This window comes from Miniopterus natalensis, chromosome 10 (assembly GCF_054644295.1).
Source record: "Miniopterus natalensis isolate mMinNat1 chromosome 10, mMinNat1.hap1, whole genome shotgun sequence".
Taxonomy (NCBI): domain Eukaryota; kingdom Metazoa; phylum Chordata; class Mammalia; order Chiroptera; family Miniopteridae; genus Miniopterus; species Miniopterus natalensis.
In genome coordinates, this window is record NC_142090.1 from 68,767,169 (window position 1) to 68,787,220 (window position 20,052).

The 20,052-nt window shown below is 38.0% G+C and overlaps 1 protein-coding gene across 1 annotated transcript in view; it reads left to right on the top strand.

Moving 5' to 3' along the window:
• The window catches only part of BZW2 (basic leucine zipper and W2 domains 2), a 55,383-nt gene that overhangs the window by 5,628 nt on the left and 29,703 nt on the right, over positions 1-20,052 (top strand). Inside the window, exon 2 of the mRNA XM_016218848.2 lies at positions 14,883-14,947. Within this exon, the coding sequence (XP_016074334.1) occupies positions 14,890-14,947 (58 nt within the window). The 5' untranslated portion in view covers positions 14,883-14,889. The remainder of the gene's footprint in view (positions 1-14,882; positions 14,948-20,052) is intronic.

Here is a 20,052-nt window from a genome sequence, read left to right on the forward strand (position 1 = left end):
TATGGGACTCGTTGATAAACCATTTCAAAGTAAAATTGTGTAGACATTAGTATTTGCCACAAGCCCATCTTCCTACATTTTGGAAGATAAAACAGTTTTAAAATTAAAGAGAGACTCTCACAGAAGATATAATTCTTGTAATTATACCTCAGGATTGACATAATTCTTTTCATTAATAAGAAACTTGGTGTGCATCTATTCAGTGAGTCACAAAGGATAAGACATGATCTTTGTCCCCTAGAGGCTTATACTATCCTCCAGGAGACAGGCCAGCCCCTGAAACAATAGGGACTAAGGTCATCGTCCTACAGCTCTGCCCTGCTAGGTTAGCCCTGGTGGCAGGCACCTTTGAAGACTTACCTTTGCATGTTTAAGTGGCTGCCTGGCTCCTGCCAGTCTTTCAGCTCTAATTTCAACAATGTAGTTACTCTTCTACCCACCCACACTGCTTCTTGCTCCTGGAATGCCCTCCTCCACCCAGTTCTGCATATCAAATTTTACTCAAATCCTTAGCTCAGATGACCCCTCCAACAGAGCCTTCTCCAGTCCCCAACCAGAGTACTACGGGCGCAAGGGGGAGAGCTCGGTGGAAGGGCTGGTTCCTGGAGAAAGTGCACTTCTGAAGGGGGTCTGGAAGGACTGGTGAAGTAGGGCAGGCCAGCCAGAAAACGGAGAGCATTAAAGGGAGAATCCCCCCACTCCCCTGAAGAAAACTTTAAAATAATATAACATAAATATTTTAAAAGCAAAATTGGCTGTAGTTTTGTGGCCAGCCATACTGGAACTAGAAATGATTTCATTCAAAGGCGTGTTTTCCTCAGTATATCAACTTTTAAAATCATGAAAGTGGTAGAGTTATATTTTAAGGAACACTTCGGTGGTATGTTCTTGTTCTCAAGTAATGTATACAATGTGGCATTACAAGCTTAAGGCTAAATTAAAAATTATGAACCAGCATCTTCAGAATTGGTGGAAGTAGGAAAGTTGGTAATGGGCATAAAAAGAAACAATGGAAGAGGAAAGCATACACTTATTAGAATATTTTGCCCTTGAGTACAAAATGATTTGAAATTATCCAAAAATAGCTGGCATATAAATAGCCAAAACAGCTAGAAAAGAAAATGAGGAGGAAATTCTTTGTGAAGTTTATTTTGCAGATTAAATGTCTGTATAGATATCCAGACATGGAACCTGATCTTTACCTTAAAGGAATTTGACTTTTTTTCCAGTTGGACTTCTTTTTCCCCCCCTGCTACGTTTGTGGTGACTGTAATAAAGACATTGCTGAAGCAGGTAAACCTGAGAGGTACAACTCATGGATTTAATAATGAGAGTGCTGTGAATCATTTTAATGCAGGATTGTGGTTGTTATTAGGAGTTGCCACAGCATTTTTTTCTTTGTATTTTTTAGGGAAAAAATACACATGATGATTTAAAATCATTTTTAGTTTTTTTAAATATAAAATCTACCAAGATTAGCAGAGGATACACATGAATACTTTTCATTGTTAGCTGACTCCCATGTCTATATTGAGGCCGGGGGTCTCTTTGGCAAGTCTCTTTGGGCAGTTCAACACCAATGTTGAATGATTTGGCCTCTTCCCAGTTTGGCACGTGTAAGCAAAGAAAGCCAAACATGTCCTGATAGTCATATTTGTAAGCGATCTAACTTTGAAAATAAAGGTTTCGGTAACTCACTGAATGAACCATTCTTTTGGCAAATGCCAAGGAGACAGTGCTTCCATTATCCATTCTTGATTTTTAATACCAGGTATATCTTTTTATTTTATTTTATTTTATTTTATTTTTTTTTAGTTTATGTCAGAAAAAAACCAATGTAACAATGTAATGATTCCATATGAGGAAGAATAATACATCCATATTAATATTAAAGACTAATCCTTTGGCTGTCTTTAACTCTCTTGATTATGGAAATAATATTTTAGTAGGAAAACTTATTACTTAAGTCTGTGAACGATGTAAAATGGTCTTCATATTTCAACTTATTTTTACATTAGATGAAGACTTAAAATATAATTGGTCGATGTACTGTTATTTTTGCAGACTTCTGAATAAATCTCAAGAAAACCACTGGGCAGAGGTGAGTGATAAGGGGTCCTAACTCTTAGCACTCTAGAGACTGTGTCATCAACCTCTGTGGGCTGTGCCGTTCCATGACACTCTGTCACCCTCTTCTTTTGTATATTCACACAAAGGACTTGAATGCTTTTCAAACTAACCTCGATGGCTTCCTGGATTTGTGATTATTTCTAAGGGAAAACAAAAAACATGGCATATGCTTTTCTCAGTAGACATGGTAATAGAATGGGGTGGTTTTACACCAGGAGAGCCCCAGTTGATGGTACAGAGGGAACTGCTCGCTAGAGGAAAGCGATGCAGCCCTGGCCTTCAGGAGTGTGAAGCTTGTGTTTTTGTTAGTTGAGCTGCTGTAGGAAGCAATTTGATAACTGACTCCTGCAGTACTAGAAACCATGGTGCCACAAATTTCCTATTTACACATCCCTAAGAGGCAGGATTTTTGTTAAATCCTCTCACTAAAGACTTTTTTTTTCCTTAATAGAGAATCCTGTAGAACTATTTGGCATTTTGGAGGTAATATGTGATAATCCAGTTTGTCCAAGTGCTGAATAGACTTTAAAATTAATATTTGTGCTTTAACTCTAAACCATAAAATCTATGAGCTAAATAATGAAAAAGCTGTCTTTGAGAGTCATATAAATAATTACCCAAGACACTGCAGCAATGTTGGTTGGCTTTTGGGAAAGTGGGCTGAGTAGAGATTGAGTTTATCAGAATCTGGCCCTCACTCTTCTAGGTACCTAAGCCCCTGAGGGTGAGGGTTTTTTTTTTCCAGCTTTGATCTCTGTGGTATCACCAATGTTGGAGTGCAGTGCATGGCCTCAAGCAAGTGGTGTGACATCTCAGGACCTTATTGGAGTGTTAGTTAGAAAAGGGTTGGGGTTTAGGTCCATGGTTTTCAGTTATGGATAATAATTATAAGGTAAAAAGTAAAAAAAAACACATTTTATTATTAATATTAAATATTATTAATATTAAAATATTAATAAATACAACTGCAACTGAAGGCATCATGCGATGTACTTTACTACCGATTCTTGTTAACTCACACTGCAGATTTTTTGTGCAGTACTTGGATGAAAGTCCACCTGCCAGAAAGTGAGCACCATGCGCCTTGTCTCATTGGTCCCTGCTGCATCCCTGTTGACCAGTACCAGATGAGGGCTTGGCACAGGAATACAAATGAGGGATTCTGTATTATTTGAATTGTTTTCGAAAGTACTATATAGTTGAGAGAGTTTGTGGCGCTGTGCTGTTTAGGGTTGTTTTTCTCACTAATTTAAGTTTGTGTGGTCCATTCCTATAGAATTGTGTCAGTGAGTACAGTCCCATACCATCAGTGTGTGGTGTCCCATTAAATCCTAGACTAGATTTTTGTATTTCCAGCCAGTTCATGCTCTCCTCATTGTGAAAGAGGCCTATGTATGGTAAGCAACTTTTTGGTGTGTGCAACCCTTCAAATAAAACTTCATCTGCTAGACAGGCTTTGGCAGGTCAGCTCCTGGGAGGATGGGGGAGGAGAGGCTTGGTTGAGAGAACCTGTAAGTGAGGAAATGTTTGGACGCCTGCCTACCGCCACCTTTCAGCATCCCGAAGGTCCAGTGCCATGTTTTTTCAGCAATTGCTCCAAAGCAAATGATCTCACTAGTTACCAGTCTAGGGCGTTATATTTTTCCTCTCCCGCTTGATTAAAATGCTGAGAAGAGAGGAACACTCTTCAATCATCCTTGCTGTGATAACCTATCTCCTAACTTCCCATTTGATCAAGTAGTCCTAAAACACCCCATCAGTTTTGTGTCTGACACAGAATCAACCTTAATAAACTGACTTGCTTAAAGACTTTATTTCTGTAGAACAGTTTTAGGTTCGCAGCACAATTAAGAGAAAGGTACAGAAATTTCCCATATCCCTCTGGCCCCATATATACATAGCCTCCTCTGTTATCAACATTCCCCCACTGGAGTGGATCATTTGTTACAGCTGATGAATTTATGGGTTGTTCGATAGCATGTGGTCTGACACATATTGGGGGCCTGACATAAATAAGGGTTCAACTCATTTTCTATACGTACACATGTGTATTTATTGTCATGTGTGCATAGACATTTTCTGAAAGGAAACATAAGACAGTGTTATAGGATTAAACATTATTGCATCCATGGAGTGGACTCCACTCCAGGAACATGAGATCAGGAGTGAAAGGTTGGGAAGTAGACTTTATTTTTTTACTTCATACTCTCTTGTACTGTGTTAGGTTTTTTGTTTGTTTGTTTATTTTTCCATCAGCCAGTTGCTGCTTTATAATTTAAATGAGCCAATTAAAATAAAATAATAGAGAGACTACCCTGTTTCTTATAAGTTTAAAACTACACTATGATTAATAAATCTCAAGGACATTTCCCTCTCCAGGAAGGGTTTCTGATTTTCCTAAAGTGGTACATTGGAACACATGGCTTTAAAATAAAGATGCTGGAGGGTGTCCTTGAATCAAGCCACATAACTGCAAGTTCTAATGCAAGACATCGTTTAAAATTGTGCTTTGGTGTTGTATTAGGAAAGATGATGGAATTGGATTTCATACTTTTTTCTGTATGTATGCACCAAAAAGAAAAGAATGGAGGAATATACTGTTAAAATTTGCGCAGGGGTCATTACTGAAAATTAGAATGTAGATACTACTGTCCGTTTTTTATTTCCAATTTTTCCCAAAAATCTGAACATCGTACATGATGAGCTGACTTTATAAATCAGTGATGTGTAAGGAATTCTGTTCTCTACAACAAGTATCTATTTTTTCACATCTTTATCAAATAATCAGGTGGTATATATTATATGTAAAATGCCCGGCCATATATTAATGAGATAAACAAACATAGTGGATAACATAAAACCATATCTTGATGGATATGGACCTTCCAAATTCCCACCTTGTAGAATTTTATATTTACTCTGCTAATAATTGAACTGATCAGTAAATATTTTAAATTTCTCTTTGAAAAGTGTATTCATTGCCTTTGAACACTATAAAAGAAGCGGTCCATAAAAATAATAATCCACAGGAGTTTTAATTAATGAAAACATTATTGGTTTAATTTATAGTTATATCCTGTATTGAAGAAAGACATTAACTAACTTGATCAGTAAATTCTGGAATATATGTTTTTAATCGGTTACTATATAACATTTTATACTTACATGTGTTTTGCTTTGGTAAATATTTTTTAAATACATAGAAAAATTATTGGTCAATTTTACTTAAAATTTTTAAAAACATTTTTTCTTCAGGAATCATAACTTTGCCTTTAGGTATTTGTAGAGGTTAGACCTTCTTATCTTTAAAACTCTCCCATTTTATTTTGCATGCACACACTTTTTTTTTTCCATTGTTGACTTTATTCTTTCCCTGATTGTGATCTCTAATAATATTTGGTTTCATGGATCTCTCCTCAGTCAGGACTGTCATATAGAGAATATTTCCATGGTGGGAATCACACAAGTAGTGCAGGGCATGGTCAGCCAGTTCCCGCTCGCTGATGCCGATGTATATATAGTCTGCATTAGCAGCAGGAAAAAGACCCCCCTCTGCTGATGTAGCAGTAAGGGCATTTTTAAAAATAAATATCTTTTGTACACAGGTCAGTCAGATACAGGGAATATATTAACCTGAGTAATGTATCATAAGCACCTTGAAATCAAGAGTTGAGGGGTTTTGTTTCTGTTCTGTTTTGTTTTCCCTAGAGAGTGCAATTAGGACAGCAGGGTCATTTCCTTCTTTGCAGGTGAGCACATCTGGAGGGATGTGAAAGTTAGGGTATTTCTCTCCGTGGCAAGCTTTATTTCTATGCAGTTCCAGAATATGCAAAATTCTGGTGTTGTTCAGGTTCCTGGGCTTTTTCAGCTCCCTTAGTTGTTCTACTTGCCCACGTTCCTGTGCTCCAGGGTTCTTACCATTTGAGAGTAGGTTGCATACGCTTTGCCCCTAGTATCCCTTATCACTTCTATGTGTGTTTTCTAAGAATAAGATACTTCTCCTGCAGAACCATAGTGCAATAATAAATTCAGTGAATTTAATATAGTACCATCTTATCACTATGGTCAACCCAGTATCATCAGTCATCCCAATAATGTTATGTATACATACATACGTACATGTATGTATGTACCTCCCCCCGCCACCCACACAGCCTTCAAGATTGCATACTGCGTTTAGTAATGTCTTTTTGGTTCTTCTTTAATCTGCAATCATTTTTTGGTCCACTTTTTTTTTTTTTTTTTAAAGATAGAAGAAGAGGGAGAGAGAGAAACATCTCGGTTGCCTCCCTCATGCGCCCCGACTGGGGATCAAACCTGCAACCTGGGTATGTGCCCTGACCAGGAATCAAAGCCACACCAGCCAGGGTGCTCCTCCTTGTTTTTTAAGACATTGACATTTTTGAAGAAAATGGTCCAGTTGTTTTGGAGAATGCCTGTAGGTATGCATCTGTTCCCTCATGATTAAATTCAGGTCATGTGTGGTTTTGTTTTGTTTTGTTTTGAATTCTCAACCAAGGATATTTTTTTTATTGCTTTTCAGAGAGAGTGGAAGCGGGTAGAGAGAGAAACAATGGGAAAGAGACACATTGATTGTTTGCCTCCTTGCCCAGAATCAGACCTGAGACCCTTCAGGTCCTGGATCCGATGCTCTAACCACTGAGCCAAACTGGCCAGGGCAGGTGGCTTGTTTTCGTTTGGAATACCGCATAACCAGTCTCCTGTCCCAAGTGCAGAACATCTAGAGGCATTGGATGGCTGTTGTCTATTGGTTAAGGTATCTTATTACTCCACTGTGCAGTTACTGTTTTTCCTTTTGCAATGTATGTGAAGGTGCTTTGGCCTTATGTAAATACACTGTTGATCATCAAGTACCCCTACACACACACACACACACACACACACACACACACACACGCATGTGTGTGTCAGGATACCTTTAGCATACATCGATGTCTCTTTCAGGAATCAGTTTTTGGTATGGTGATTGCAAAATGGTGATTTTCTAACTGTTTCCTTCTCTGTTATTAATTAACCGTCTACTGAAAGAAAAGCTTTTCCTTCTGTTCAGTTCCCTTTCCCTTGTACACTGATAAATTTCCCTTCTTTAAAATGAATTGAGTATGCACCTGTGGGTTCTTATTTTATTCACTGAGTTGCTGTCTGTCCCTGTCCTTAATTATTTTAGTGCTCAAATTGTTCCAGGTTATGCCAGTTGAATGGTTCTCAAGATGGTTCCTCTGTTGTTTGATCAATTTTCATTTTTAAAAGCAATTCTGTATTTTCTAATACAAAATGTCCCAGGATCATTTTGAATCATCCCTACTCCAGGCTTGGAATCAGCCATTTATCCAGGAAACCTTGATTTCTTTTAGTAAGAAATTTTATCTAGAGCCTATAACATATTTCTTTTTATGCACAAATAATATTATTACATACGACTCTTTTGGAATTGGTTTGAGCCTCAGAAGAGGCTGAAAGATTTTTTTTATTTAAACGTTTACAACTTTCTAATTGTAAAAGTTACATATCCTTAATATGATAGAAAAATATAGACAAGTAAAATAAGAGGAATGAAATGTTTCTTGGACCCACTGCTCACGTAAGAGGAATGAAATGTCTCTTGGACCCACTGCTCACGTTGACCACTGTTGAGGGCTGGTGTATTTTATGTAGCTATGATCATATCATATGGCTAGAACTTAGCTTTTTTTCCTGTTTCTCCTGAACATGGTTGCTTTCTCCAAGTCATAAAAATTAAACAATTGTATTTTTCAGTCATATATTGCATTTTAAAGTTCCTTTTTTTCTTGTGTTTCTACTCTCACGACTGCAGTATCTGGAAGTGGGGAAAGTTTGTCTACTGGTGCTCAGCTTCTTTTTCTACCTCCCTCTTTAAGTCCCAGATTGTTGCCTATTTTCCGCCCTCCCCCAAATATCAAAGGATCTAAAATTACAGGGAAGTACATGAATCAGTATGAAAGATGGTGGGAAGTATTTATTTTGTATTCTAAATATACTTCTGATTTTAGCTATGACAAGCTACTCAGTGATAAATTTGTGTTCCTTAACATTGACGTCAGTGTTTGGCAAACAGAAGCAAGTCATTCAAGGAAATATCTGCCTGTTTGCTACTCTGGTATGTTGAGACCAGTGGATACAGTTTTTAACTCTTTGGAGTAAAGAGCATGTTGGATTTTGCTCAACATTGTTTCCTCTTTAGTGCAGGGTTTTCCAACCTTGGCACTGCTGAAATTTTGGAGCAGATAATCCTTTGTTGTTGGGAGTTGTCCTGTGCATTATAGATTATTAGTAACATCCCTGGACTTTGCCCACTAGATTCCAGGAGATATTGCCTTGGGGAACAGAATATCTGTCCCCTGGGGGACAGAATAACCCCCAGATGAAACCCCTGCTTGAGTACAATGCCTCACACACCATAAACACCCCCAAAATACTTGCTAGATTAATAAATATACTTAAACCACAGCTAGGCATTTCCTTGTCTTGTCCCACTGTGTCCTCTGAATTATCGGAATTTACAATTTGAAATACTGTAGGGATGCAATCATTATCAAAATTCTGTCGTATTGTAGACAAAAGTTCTAAGGGTCTTAACTTACCTAGAAGAGAGGTTTTAGAGCATTTTGCTTTTAAAATACCCTAAAACATTATATTTGAGGGATGGGTTTTCTAAAAGCCAAACCATGCTACAATGTGTGTAGTGTATGTGTGCTTGTGTCTTTGAGAGACATAGAATGACATCAGTAAGGTTAGACAGACTGACTGAAAGTTGAATGAGCCTAGTGAGTTGTTGAGGGCACGGAAGGATCTGGAGAGATTCCATTTGGGGCAAGTGGTAGAGCCCAAAAAAGGGAATGCGCATGCCCTAGGGGACTTCTATTTCTATGAAGAGGCTGTACATTAATACTCAAATTGTAATTTTTGGAATACTTCTGTTTTTATTAAAAGAGAAGCAAGAAAATCAGCATTCAGAAATAAGAGGTATACTAATAAGTTTAAGATGTGATATAGTTTTGGAAGTTTATAATGAAAATTTTATTATGATGCCTTTCTATCTTCTTAAGGAAGATTTAGATGAACATAGTTAACTCTTACTGGTCTTTTTATCACAACACAATTCCTTTGAGCTTTGATCTTTCTTTATAAGGTAGTTGCTCACAATTTGTTTCCACTCTTAATGCCTCTCACTGGAAAATATAGTTATAAATTTTGAGAAGAGAACTGTTACTATGTTTCATGATTTTTAAGAAAGATACTTTCTTTTATATCAATAAGGGTAAGAATGAAAGGGATATGAATGTAACAGTTATATTTTTGTATTGAAGAAATATTTGATTTTGTTTAGAAACTTTTTCTTCTGTAGGATATGTTATTTTAAATTTTTCATGTTTTCTTTAATTACCATAAATACTAAAACTTACATAGAATTTGCTATGAGATATAATGAAGATTTTGTAGAGGCTTAATGATTTTGATTATAGAGAGGTTGTTTGTTACAAAATCATGATAAAGATATTAAACAAGCTAATGTTTTCTGGGCAACAAATTCTGCAGTGTTATTCTAGCATATATTTAGTTTATTGCTATGGAACGTTAATAAGTAAACCTTTTAGATGGCGATTTAATTATTTTTGCTTTTGAAAGAGTGATGTGACAGTGTTGTCAACCCAAATGGTTCCTGGATATGTCACCTTTCCATAAGGGATGTTTTATGATGTTTGTTCTTGTAGTTTTAGCTTTAATGGAAAGGAAAATAGTTTATGAATATGGGGATTGTTTAGTTTGTTCTTTTTACGGTAAATCATTTCACTCATGTGGAATATAGAAAAAAGGTAATTCTTAAAACTTGCAACTAAACACAAAGTACTTCATGAGAATGTGGCAGTAAAGTGGCTGAATTATATCACGAGTTTGTGTACTGGTGTGATCATATCTTCATGAAACACTTTATACTTTGGGAATGACATTGCTGCCCCATCATTTTTATTACCTTAGAGTCAAAAGTCTTTCACTCCCCCTATTGTGTGAAGTAATACTGACTCTACACAGAAAGTTTCACTTTGAAGTTTGGCCCTTCTTTTATTTTCCTGCTATAGGCATGAGGTTTTGAAATTGGGGCAAAATGCTCCTCAGAGCTACTTTATTAGAAAAATATTAATTAAAAATTCCTATTTTTTAATGTATTTTCATCTTTTTTAAAAAGCCTAATATAAGTGTGTTGAGCTGTAAGGAATGCTTTAGAACTGGGTTGCCCAACATGATAGCCACTAGCCACAGTGGCTATTTCAATTTTAATCAGTGAAAATTAAATAAAACAAAATATTTTCTTTTTCAGCCCCACTAGTCATATTTCAAGAGCACTACAGGGAGACAGTGCTGACATAGAATATTTCCACCAGCGCAGACAGTTCTGTTGGCTACAGTGCTCTGCAACCTGGGGGCTCAGTCTAATTTACCACTTGCTTTGTAAATAAAATTGTACTGAAACACTGCCAGTTGTCTCCATGTTGTCTAGGGCTGCTTTCAGGCTGTTAACAGCAGAATTGAGTAGTTGGAATTTAGACCATGTGACTCACAGAACCCAAAATATTTTCTTTCTAGCCCTTTGTAGAAAAAGATTGTGACCTCACTTTAGAGTTGAGATTGTTTGTATAGCATAGTTAGTATATGTATAGTGTATGTTAGTAGTGAGCAGGTTATATAAGGCAGGTTATCATAATTCAAAGATGAACCAGATCAGAAGAACATCAAGAATAGAGTCATCAGGCCAAACCTCTGGGTTACTAGCTGAGAACCGCCATCCTCTTGTAGGGACAGCTAGAGTGCAAGTCCTCCTCTAGTAGATCAGGTTCTTTCCAAATAGAGAATTAAGGATACTATCAAGCAAGACATCACACAAGTGGTCCATCTACTCCGGGTGGGATGGACAACTGGCAGAATTAGTCCACACTTGCCATGAGGCCCATCCATGCTGCTGGCGCATTGTCACACCTGGGCCCAGGGCCTGATTGGGAGTAAGTGATGGAATCTGCAAAGGACATGAGGACAGTTAGAAAATTTAGAGTGAAATGGGGTGAAATTTATCTGTTAGACCTATGAACCTTTCAATTAAATCTTTTAATTTAGTCTTAAATTGGAATTTATTCAAAATGTTTATTTCTTTACTAGAGTAACTGCTTTCTAATTTTTGATTGAGTGGCTTATTCTAGTATTTTCAGTGTCTTCTTTTATCTTGTGGACTATCCAAGGAATTGAATCTCTTAGATAACATTTGAAATACTTAACCCCATTTTGTTTTTAACATTTTACATACAATTTTTAAAAATAATGTTTTAAACCTGTGGAGCTTTCCCATTTTGATGGGACATGAGCTTGCTTTTTCTGTGTGTGTTCAGCTTGGTTTTGTTTTTTTAATGGAGGCCAAATCCTGATGTATAAGTTGTACCCCAGACAAATTGATCTTTGAAGATTCTGCTAAACTCTGATTTTTTTAAAAATGTATTTTTAGTTAGTTGTAAGTTGTAAATTGTAATACAATCTAATAAAAGTAAGCTTTTGACATTGGCCTGATAGAACTGGCTTTGCAACTCTCTTTGTTGCATTCCCAGGTTGAAGCTGGCAGTTTCTTACTCAAAGTGCCCTTGGGTCTCTGTGGCCAGGGCTTCGGTGAGTGCCTTATAAAGGCTGACCTTCACTGGAGCAGATGATAATGTAGCAGGCAGAGCTAAATTTAGAGGGAAAGCAAGCCTCTGCTCCAAATAGTAACAGCTTAAACGATAGAGACTTTTGGTGAACAGAGTATCTTCACTTAGTCTTTCAATACCAGTAGGTGAGTCTCTGTGTTTATTTTAATTTTTGGTGGTGTGTACATCAAAATCTTTCCATCTCTTATATATTTACAAGTCATTGTGCTATTTTCCATACAGAATATTTTGAGGGGGTGAAACAAAGCCACATAATTAGGCTATGAAGAAACAAACGTTGAGTGTTTAGAGCTGAAGAAGGCTTAAACGGAGCTGACAGTTTCAAACTAGGGTAATTCCCTTATAGGTAGGCTGTGTTTAGTGGTAATCATCCATTAGCAGCTACATGAAACAAAGTAGAAAGGTAGAGGTAATTGGGGGACCCCAGGTGTTTATTTTCTGGGTCTTAAAATAAAACTTAGAGAGGGCTCACACTTTTAAAATATTTTTTATTCCAAAATAGTAACATCCTTGGCAAAGAGTATCTCCTTCCTTGCATGTTTACCTATTAGAGGAGTTTCAGGCTAGTTGGGCTCTATTTTTTCTATTTTTGTTTTTGCATCTCCGGTGTGAGACCCCAGCTCTTTAACAGGTATCTTTCTTTACTAACGAAGAAAACACTTTATATAAAAATTTGTTGTTTGGGGAGAAATGTGGGCACAAGAAGAATACACACGCATGCACACGTGTGTCTGAGTACATATCTATCATCTATCTGTTATCTATAGATATGTAGATATATATGCATTACTTGTTCCTTGATAAAATGTTTGCCGATTAAGAGTGAATCTATTGAAAATGCCCACAGGGAGATTTCTGAATGAAAGAGTTTTGCAGTGAGTATAAGTAATGCATTAGAAGCTGTATTTCCAACATCTATCAAATAAAATGAGATTTCATCGATTGAGTCTATTACATTTATAACTATTTTAATGCATAGTTGCTGCCCCGTACACATACAGCAATCAGTTGGTTTCTCTGCCCTTGTTCTAAGACCCTACAGCTGGTTTCAACTATCTCACTGTATTGTAAATGTTGGGATTTTATCTCCAGAGACTCTGTGCTTTTTGAGGACCTGGAATGTGCCTTAGTCACCTTTATTTAGCAAAGCATGATGTATTGAATTCACTTAACTTTATAGGATTGATAAAAATTGTCTCTACTTAAGCCATATTACTGTCTGGGATTGTTACCTTATTTTTAATTAGTTTTACTCTTTTTAAGTTCTGATTAAAGTTTTCAATGATAGATTGCTTTCTGTGTGAAGATAGAAGTTTCTTTTCTTTAGTGGGTCAGAAGAAAGTTTTGGTAATAAATTGAATAATTTTTCCATGCTCAAGAATTTTTTTAAAACTTTGAGACACAAGTAATTTGCTTGAATACTATAAATTTTCTTAATTGTTTAATGGTATAAGTATAGGAGAAAATCTAGACATTTTCCAAGTCACAGTTTCCAAATACTTTGAAAGATAATTAAATAATTTGCTTGGCATTATCTTTAATTGTTTGGGCTTCATAATTTAGGCAATCTAGACATATTTTCAGATTGTAATATTTATGCCAGCAAACTTATTCTTCATTTTAAAAAGTTCTTATTTTTTTCACTTTTTTCAAAGCTAATTTATTATATCTTTTAATTGTATATTAAATCCAATAGAAGAATATAGAATACACAAATCTCTGCCCACTGAGGTAAACAACAAATGCAAGATCTCCTAGCAGTTTTTTATTTTTATTTTTTTAATGTTTTTAATTGATTTTAGAGAGAGAGGAAGGGAGAGGGAAAGAGAGAGAAAAACATCCATATGAGAGAGAAATGTCCATCAGCTGCCTCTTGTGTGCCCCCTACTGGGGATCAAGCCCAAAACCCAGCCATGTGCCCTGACCAGGAATTGAACCCGCAGCCTTTTGGTGCACGGGAGGACGCTCAGCCAACTGAGCCACACCAGCCAGGGCTCTAGCAGTTTTTTATATCTTTCTGAAATTTTACTTGCATGGAAAAGCGTATATATGTATATGTATGTGCCACTTTTTTAACCAAAAAATTATGTTTTACACTCTTATTCCACTTGCTTGTTCCATGAGCAGGGCCTTGATCATCCGTCACAGCTCATTTGACAGTTATTTATTAGGTGCTTACTCTTCACTCAGCATTATTTTAGTTGCTAAAGACACAGTATTGAGCAAGACCTGTGAATTCCCTGCCCACAGGGAGGTCACACTCTCATGGGAGAAACAGACCATAGGCAAGCAGGGCACAATCTGAAGCGGCAGGTGCTGCTTAGCACCACGAGAGAAGGAAAGCGTCTCCGCACAGGGGCATTTGATCGGGTGTAGAGGGTCAGCCCAGGGAGTGCCGGGCAACATCCTTCCCAGAAGGGAGGTGACCATCCTGGCACATCGGCAGGAGAGGGCAGTGTGCCTGGAGCGCAGCGAGTGATGGGAAGAGAGGTAGATGCAGGAAACATAATCAGAGAGGTAGCCAGGGCTAATGCCTTCTTTTGTAAAGCATCGTGAACTTCCATTGGATGGCTTTTTATAACTTGTTTAACCAGCCTCATGTTTGTGAGCATTTAAATTGCTGGTTTTTGTATTCATCCAACAATGCTCAACTGAATTCTTTTGTACAGACACAGAATACATTTGTATACTTGTATGGGTATAGCTAGAGTAAATTACTAGTAAAGGAATTGCTGGAGCACAGGTTGAACACATGTAAATATGTATAGATATTTAACAAGTGCTTCCCAACAGTATTGCATGGAGTTTACCCCTCATGCCAAAGCTTATGTCTGAAGTTGTTTCCCCTATGTCTTCTGTCAACACTAGATATTATTAAACTTTAGAACTTTTGCTAGTATAGGAGTTAAGATTATGTTATTTTTAAGAGTATTTTCAGTATGGGTGAGATTAAACATATTAGCCGTACATTTCTGTATGAACTGCCTAATTGAAATGCATAATCTTTATTTTCTTTGTTTTCAGAAATTTTATGAATAAGCATCAGAAGCCAGTGCTAACAGGCCAGCGGTTCAAAACTCGGAAAAGGGGTAGGTCGTGCTGTGTGTTCGTGTGTGTATAAGTGTGTGCTTAAAGTTCTAATGAAAACATAAAATTGAAGAAGAATTAGAATTCTGTCGTTTCCAGCTAGCCTCACTATTCTACTCTCTTGACCTCTGGATAGATAATCTGAAGGTCTGAGATTCAGCCTCAGAATCACCAGTCACTTAGGCATTTGATTTTGGACAAGTCATTTAACTTATCTGAGCTTTGTGTCATTGTTTATAAAATGAGGATAATTATATCCGTTCAAGTTGCCACTCAAGACAGTTGATTACCTTTAGTGTTTTGACATCAGCATTTGTGTTTGGTTTTTGCTTTGTTTGTTGTTGTTTGAAAACTATAGATAGCAAGGGTGCTAAAACTAAGAGAAAAGTAAATTAGGGAAAGAGTTTTTACCTTTTCAGAATTTAGGGAGTCGAATTAAACTTTTTGCCCTTTTACTTATCTTTAAAACTCAGGATATTTTTAAGTGTCTTTTGTTGTGGGAAGAGTAGTTTGAGGGTGACTGGTAAAATTTCTGCTTACATGAGTGACTTCTCCTTTTTTATGTTATGTTCATCTTACCATCCTTTCTGCGGAAAGAATATTTTTAAATGTTTATAGTTAATCCAATTTCTTGGATTTAAGAACAGTTGAGCCAATACTTGATAAGGAAACTCTTAAAAATAGAAAACAAATGAAATTACTGTGTTGACTAACACTGAGGAAAGTGACTGAAAATATTTAAGGAAGTATCATGTACGAAGATAAATGATGGCTGAATATCTTTCTGAAGGCCTCGTTGCTGATTATGAAGCATAATGCCATCCATGGGCATCAAGTGCTACACTGTTCAGTTGATAACCCATATTATATGCCTTTGGCCTGTCCAGCTGAGGTGTTGGTGCAGCACCTGCTACTGATACTGCCTTGCCTGCTGTGTCTGTGTAAGGACGAGTGTAGTCATACAGAAAGAAAAAGAGTCTCAGTACAATAGGTCATTTGGATTAGAAGTGTTACCAAGTCACTAAGCAGCACTGAGGCTGAATTTAACTAAATGCTGCCCGCTGGAAACAAACTTCAAGCTCCCACTAAACAATGAAAATTAAACAGTGTTAAAGCAACCAAGTGGTTATTTTGTACAGTATTTCTGTTTTGCACTCTCCTTCTTTCAGAGTTTTTGCTTGTTTGGTTTTTTGTCTTTTGGGGGGTGGAGGTTGTTTTTGTTTTTGTTTTTCGGTCTTTTTTTTAATCTCTGGCTCATCCCATAAGCTGTCTGAGTAAAAGCATAGCCTGAGCCACCACCCACTCTTTAGTTCTCTAACAAAGTGATTTCCCCATTGAGATCTGGAAGCTGGTACCAATCAAGGCACTATCACCAACATGCATTCATTGTCTTACTGTTTAAAGCAGTCTTGAGGGGGGAAAAACTATAAAAATCACATAGTTGATTTCCAAAGGGTTTCATAAATGAGGAACAATACAATCCAGAGACCTAATTACAGTTGAGGTTTTGTTGGGTCCAGTAACGTGATAATGTTTAATATGTGCCCAACTGTGAGGTGCAGAAAGGCCTGCCATCCCCTGCCCGCCGAAGAACCGTGTTAATCTCAGACCTGGATCTGCAAGCTCTAGCAGCTTTATTAGTGTGACGCTGATTCACGCGCCGTAGCTGAGCTCCAGAGCCAAGAGCCGGCCTAAGAGTGTGTTGCGCAACAGCAGACGTGATTCCACAAGCAAACTGGCCTTACAGTGTTCAGTTTGCAACCGGAAAGGTCTTCTCTAATTCTGAGCTGGCTTGCCTCGGTGGGCAAGATCGTGCCTGAGTCTTACTGCTGCTGGAGCACTCAGAGAGAGAGCCCAGCCGTCTGTTATATAGCACTGCTCCATTGAGCTGCGTTGATATAACTCAGGCCTGCTGGAGATTGAAGCAGCACTTGAGCCATTTTATGCCAGACTGCTGGCGGGAGAAAAAGAGTCAACCTCGTTTTATATTCTTTGTAATAGTGAATCGCCTCCTGACGATTTATTGTGCTCTGGCTTTTCTTTTGCTGCTATGACGGGGCCGGCTTCAGATAAATGGTTGGCAGTTTTGTTAAGCTGAGGAAAAATCCACTGAGGCTGTTTCAAGGTCATTTTGATAGACTGTCTTCTGATTTGAAATTATTTCCTAGCAAAGCTAATGCTCTTCCATGTACAAGTTGGTACAAAAATGTATTTCTTATTGCTCAACATCAAAATTCAGCATTATGGCAGGACCCATGGTATAGAACTCCTTCCACACTGTCTCTTCCTTCATGAAATATGCATATCTTGTTTATGATATTTCCTCCAAAGAAGTTTCGTTTTCCAGGGTGGCTTATGGAAATCTGAAAGGATGAAAATTTCCCCCCTGAACCGTTGTTATGCTTAGCTAATGAAATATTTAATAACAACTGACCTCCTTGTACATTTTTTAGGGAAATTGGATTAAAATGAGGGAAAATAGGAGAGGAAATAAATGACCCACCTGCACATCTAGAGTGACCATGGTCCCAGGTTTCTCCCTGAGGCTTTACATCTGTGTAGTGGTTTGAAATCACTTAGATTTACAATGAGTGGTGGAAACAAATAACCAAGTAGAGCATTAAATGTGTAAATATATAGCGTATATAGTTAGAAAACCCATGATGGTTATCTGCTTACTAATATACCTTAGTAACGTAGGTTATGTTATTTATCACTTAATTATCAACGTGTTGGAAAAATGCTTTGTTAACCAGTTACCATAATTCCCAGAGAAAGCAATGTACATAGATAACTTAGAGGCATATTTGAGTGTCAGAAATAGGCCTGTTTCTCTATGTCAGTATAAGGGCTATTGTGACTAATTCCAACGTGTCACACTTGTGATTCACCAGCACAGTATAAATTTGAGACCCTAATTATATATTCCCACTTGGAGGGAGGTTTGACCTGCCAAATGGAAACTCAAGGAAGCAATGGCATATTTTCGTTAGGATTTGCTAGCATCTCTGCTAGACTGTCCTCAAATGAAATATGAAATTGCATATACTATTGTTGCAGATGAAAAAGAACCTTTTGGTAAATGGTCTTTTTTCCCCAAACTTCCATCCATGTTCTTGCCATGCCCCAGTGCAGGAATTTTGTAATCCTCTGCACAGATACTTACCTTACTTAGGAGGTGGGAATTTGTTTTCCAGCCTGCACAAGAGTTACTAATCCCATCATGTCTTGTGACGTTTCAAGATTCCCAAGCTGTAAGTGATCATTTTGACTTAATGCATCACTGCTCACTGTTGAGATATCTCTGGCCCTGGTATGCTGTCTCCCCCCTTTTACTTTTCCTCTTCCTTGGCAGATCTTTTAGAAAATATAACTGGAGAATGAAGCCTTTTTTTATTTTTAGAGATTCTCCCGCACATCTTACTACCCACCCACTTCTGCTCCGCCTCATCTGTCCTCTGGAGTTCCCATTCCTTCCTCCCCCTCTACACAGCAAGACCCTGGTTGTATTTTCCCTGCAGTCAACATTGGCATGTTCTTGGCTACATAATGTTTTGCTTATGCCATCAAAAGGACTTTCATCTCTTGTTCATGATGAATAGTGTTCAAGTTCACTTACATCTGCTTTGACGGTATCTTGTGCTGCTTCAAGCTAATGTACTGGGAACAACCTTCTCCTCTGATTCTGAGGTGTTAACCCCTTAGGAAACCACTATGAGTAGTCAGTTTGTGGTGTCTGCCTTTAACGTGTAGTTTTTAATTGTATCAAAGTTGTGCATGCACATGGTTTAAATAGACAGTTCTGCAAGACGTGTTATAGCAACAAGCCTGCTCCCCACGAGAACCCTTTCTACTCTTAAATTGCTTCTTTTAACATTTACATTCATGCAGTCAAATACCACTCTTCAGTGGCTGCTGTTTCTTGCTTTTCTTTTGGAGACAGTGTGCATGCACTTCCTGCGTGGAAGGTGAGGGTTTGCCTCTCTTGCTCTGCCCACCCACCTGCAAGCCGCCGCCTCTGGCCTTTCATTAGATCAGCTTCAGCCCAACCGCTGCTTCGGGTCAGCATTACTGTGACTGTGACTTCGCACGTGCTGTTCGTAGCCCAACTATTTGGTCACTTCCTTTTTCTTTTATCTTTGAATGTAATAGGTTTACTCATTTCTTTGCTTTGTTTCCTGTGCCTTCAGCCCAGTCACCCCTGACCTCCCCCCTGTGTTGTATAAATCCCCTACTAGAGTGGACACTGGGGATTCGCAAGTTACTGTTGAAGGGGTTCCTACCTTATGATAAGAGAAAGGCGCTCGGTCAGTGCCCCCCCAGCGGTCAGCATGGAATACTGTCTTCGCTGCCCGGGAGAGCACTAGGGCCCGGCTTTTGCATTTTTTCCTCTCTTCCCTGGGATCTCACGACTTCATAAGATCATGAGATCACAGTATTCTCTCGTTTTGATGGAGTGTCGGCTTCAATAGATGTTTTTTTAAAAAGTGTACGAGAAACATAATTTTTGAGGCCTTAAACCCCTCAAAGTGTGTTTACTCTGCTCTTACTCTTGGTGGATAGTTTGCACGCTGGGATTCTAGCTTAGAAATCGTTCTCCCTCACAATCATGAGGAAGTTTCTCCTGGTTTTCGGTACTTCTGTTGAGCGGTTCATTTTCACTCCGTTCCGTGACGCTTAATCTGATTTGTCCTTTTGCCCCTGCAACTTCGCACAGCTGCATGTCCCCGCCGTCTGAGATACCCAGTGACAGGCGCCCTGCTGCGGGCCCACTTTCAATTTTCAGTCCCTGTGCCGGGTGCCTGGACAGCCCTTTATGGGCAAATGTACATCCTTCAGTTTTGCAAAACTTCCTTGACATTTTTAAATAATTTCCTTTCCTTTTTTTTAAAAAAAAAAAGAATTATATTTTTACTATGCTTATTATTTGGACATTTGACTGGTGGGTCACTTTTCTTACTTTTTGCTCCTATTTTCTAGGTCAGCGCCTCTCTGGAGTTTTTAACTATCTCTGCGGTATTTTTCATTACCAGGAATTATTTCCTCTTCAGGAAATGTTTCCTCTCTTTCATGGCATTCTTTTCATCCCCTTTTCCTCCCGCTCCTC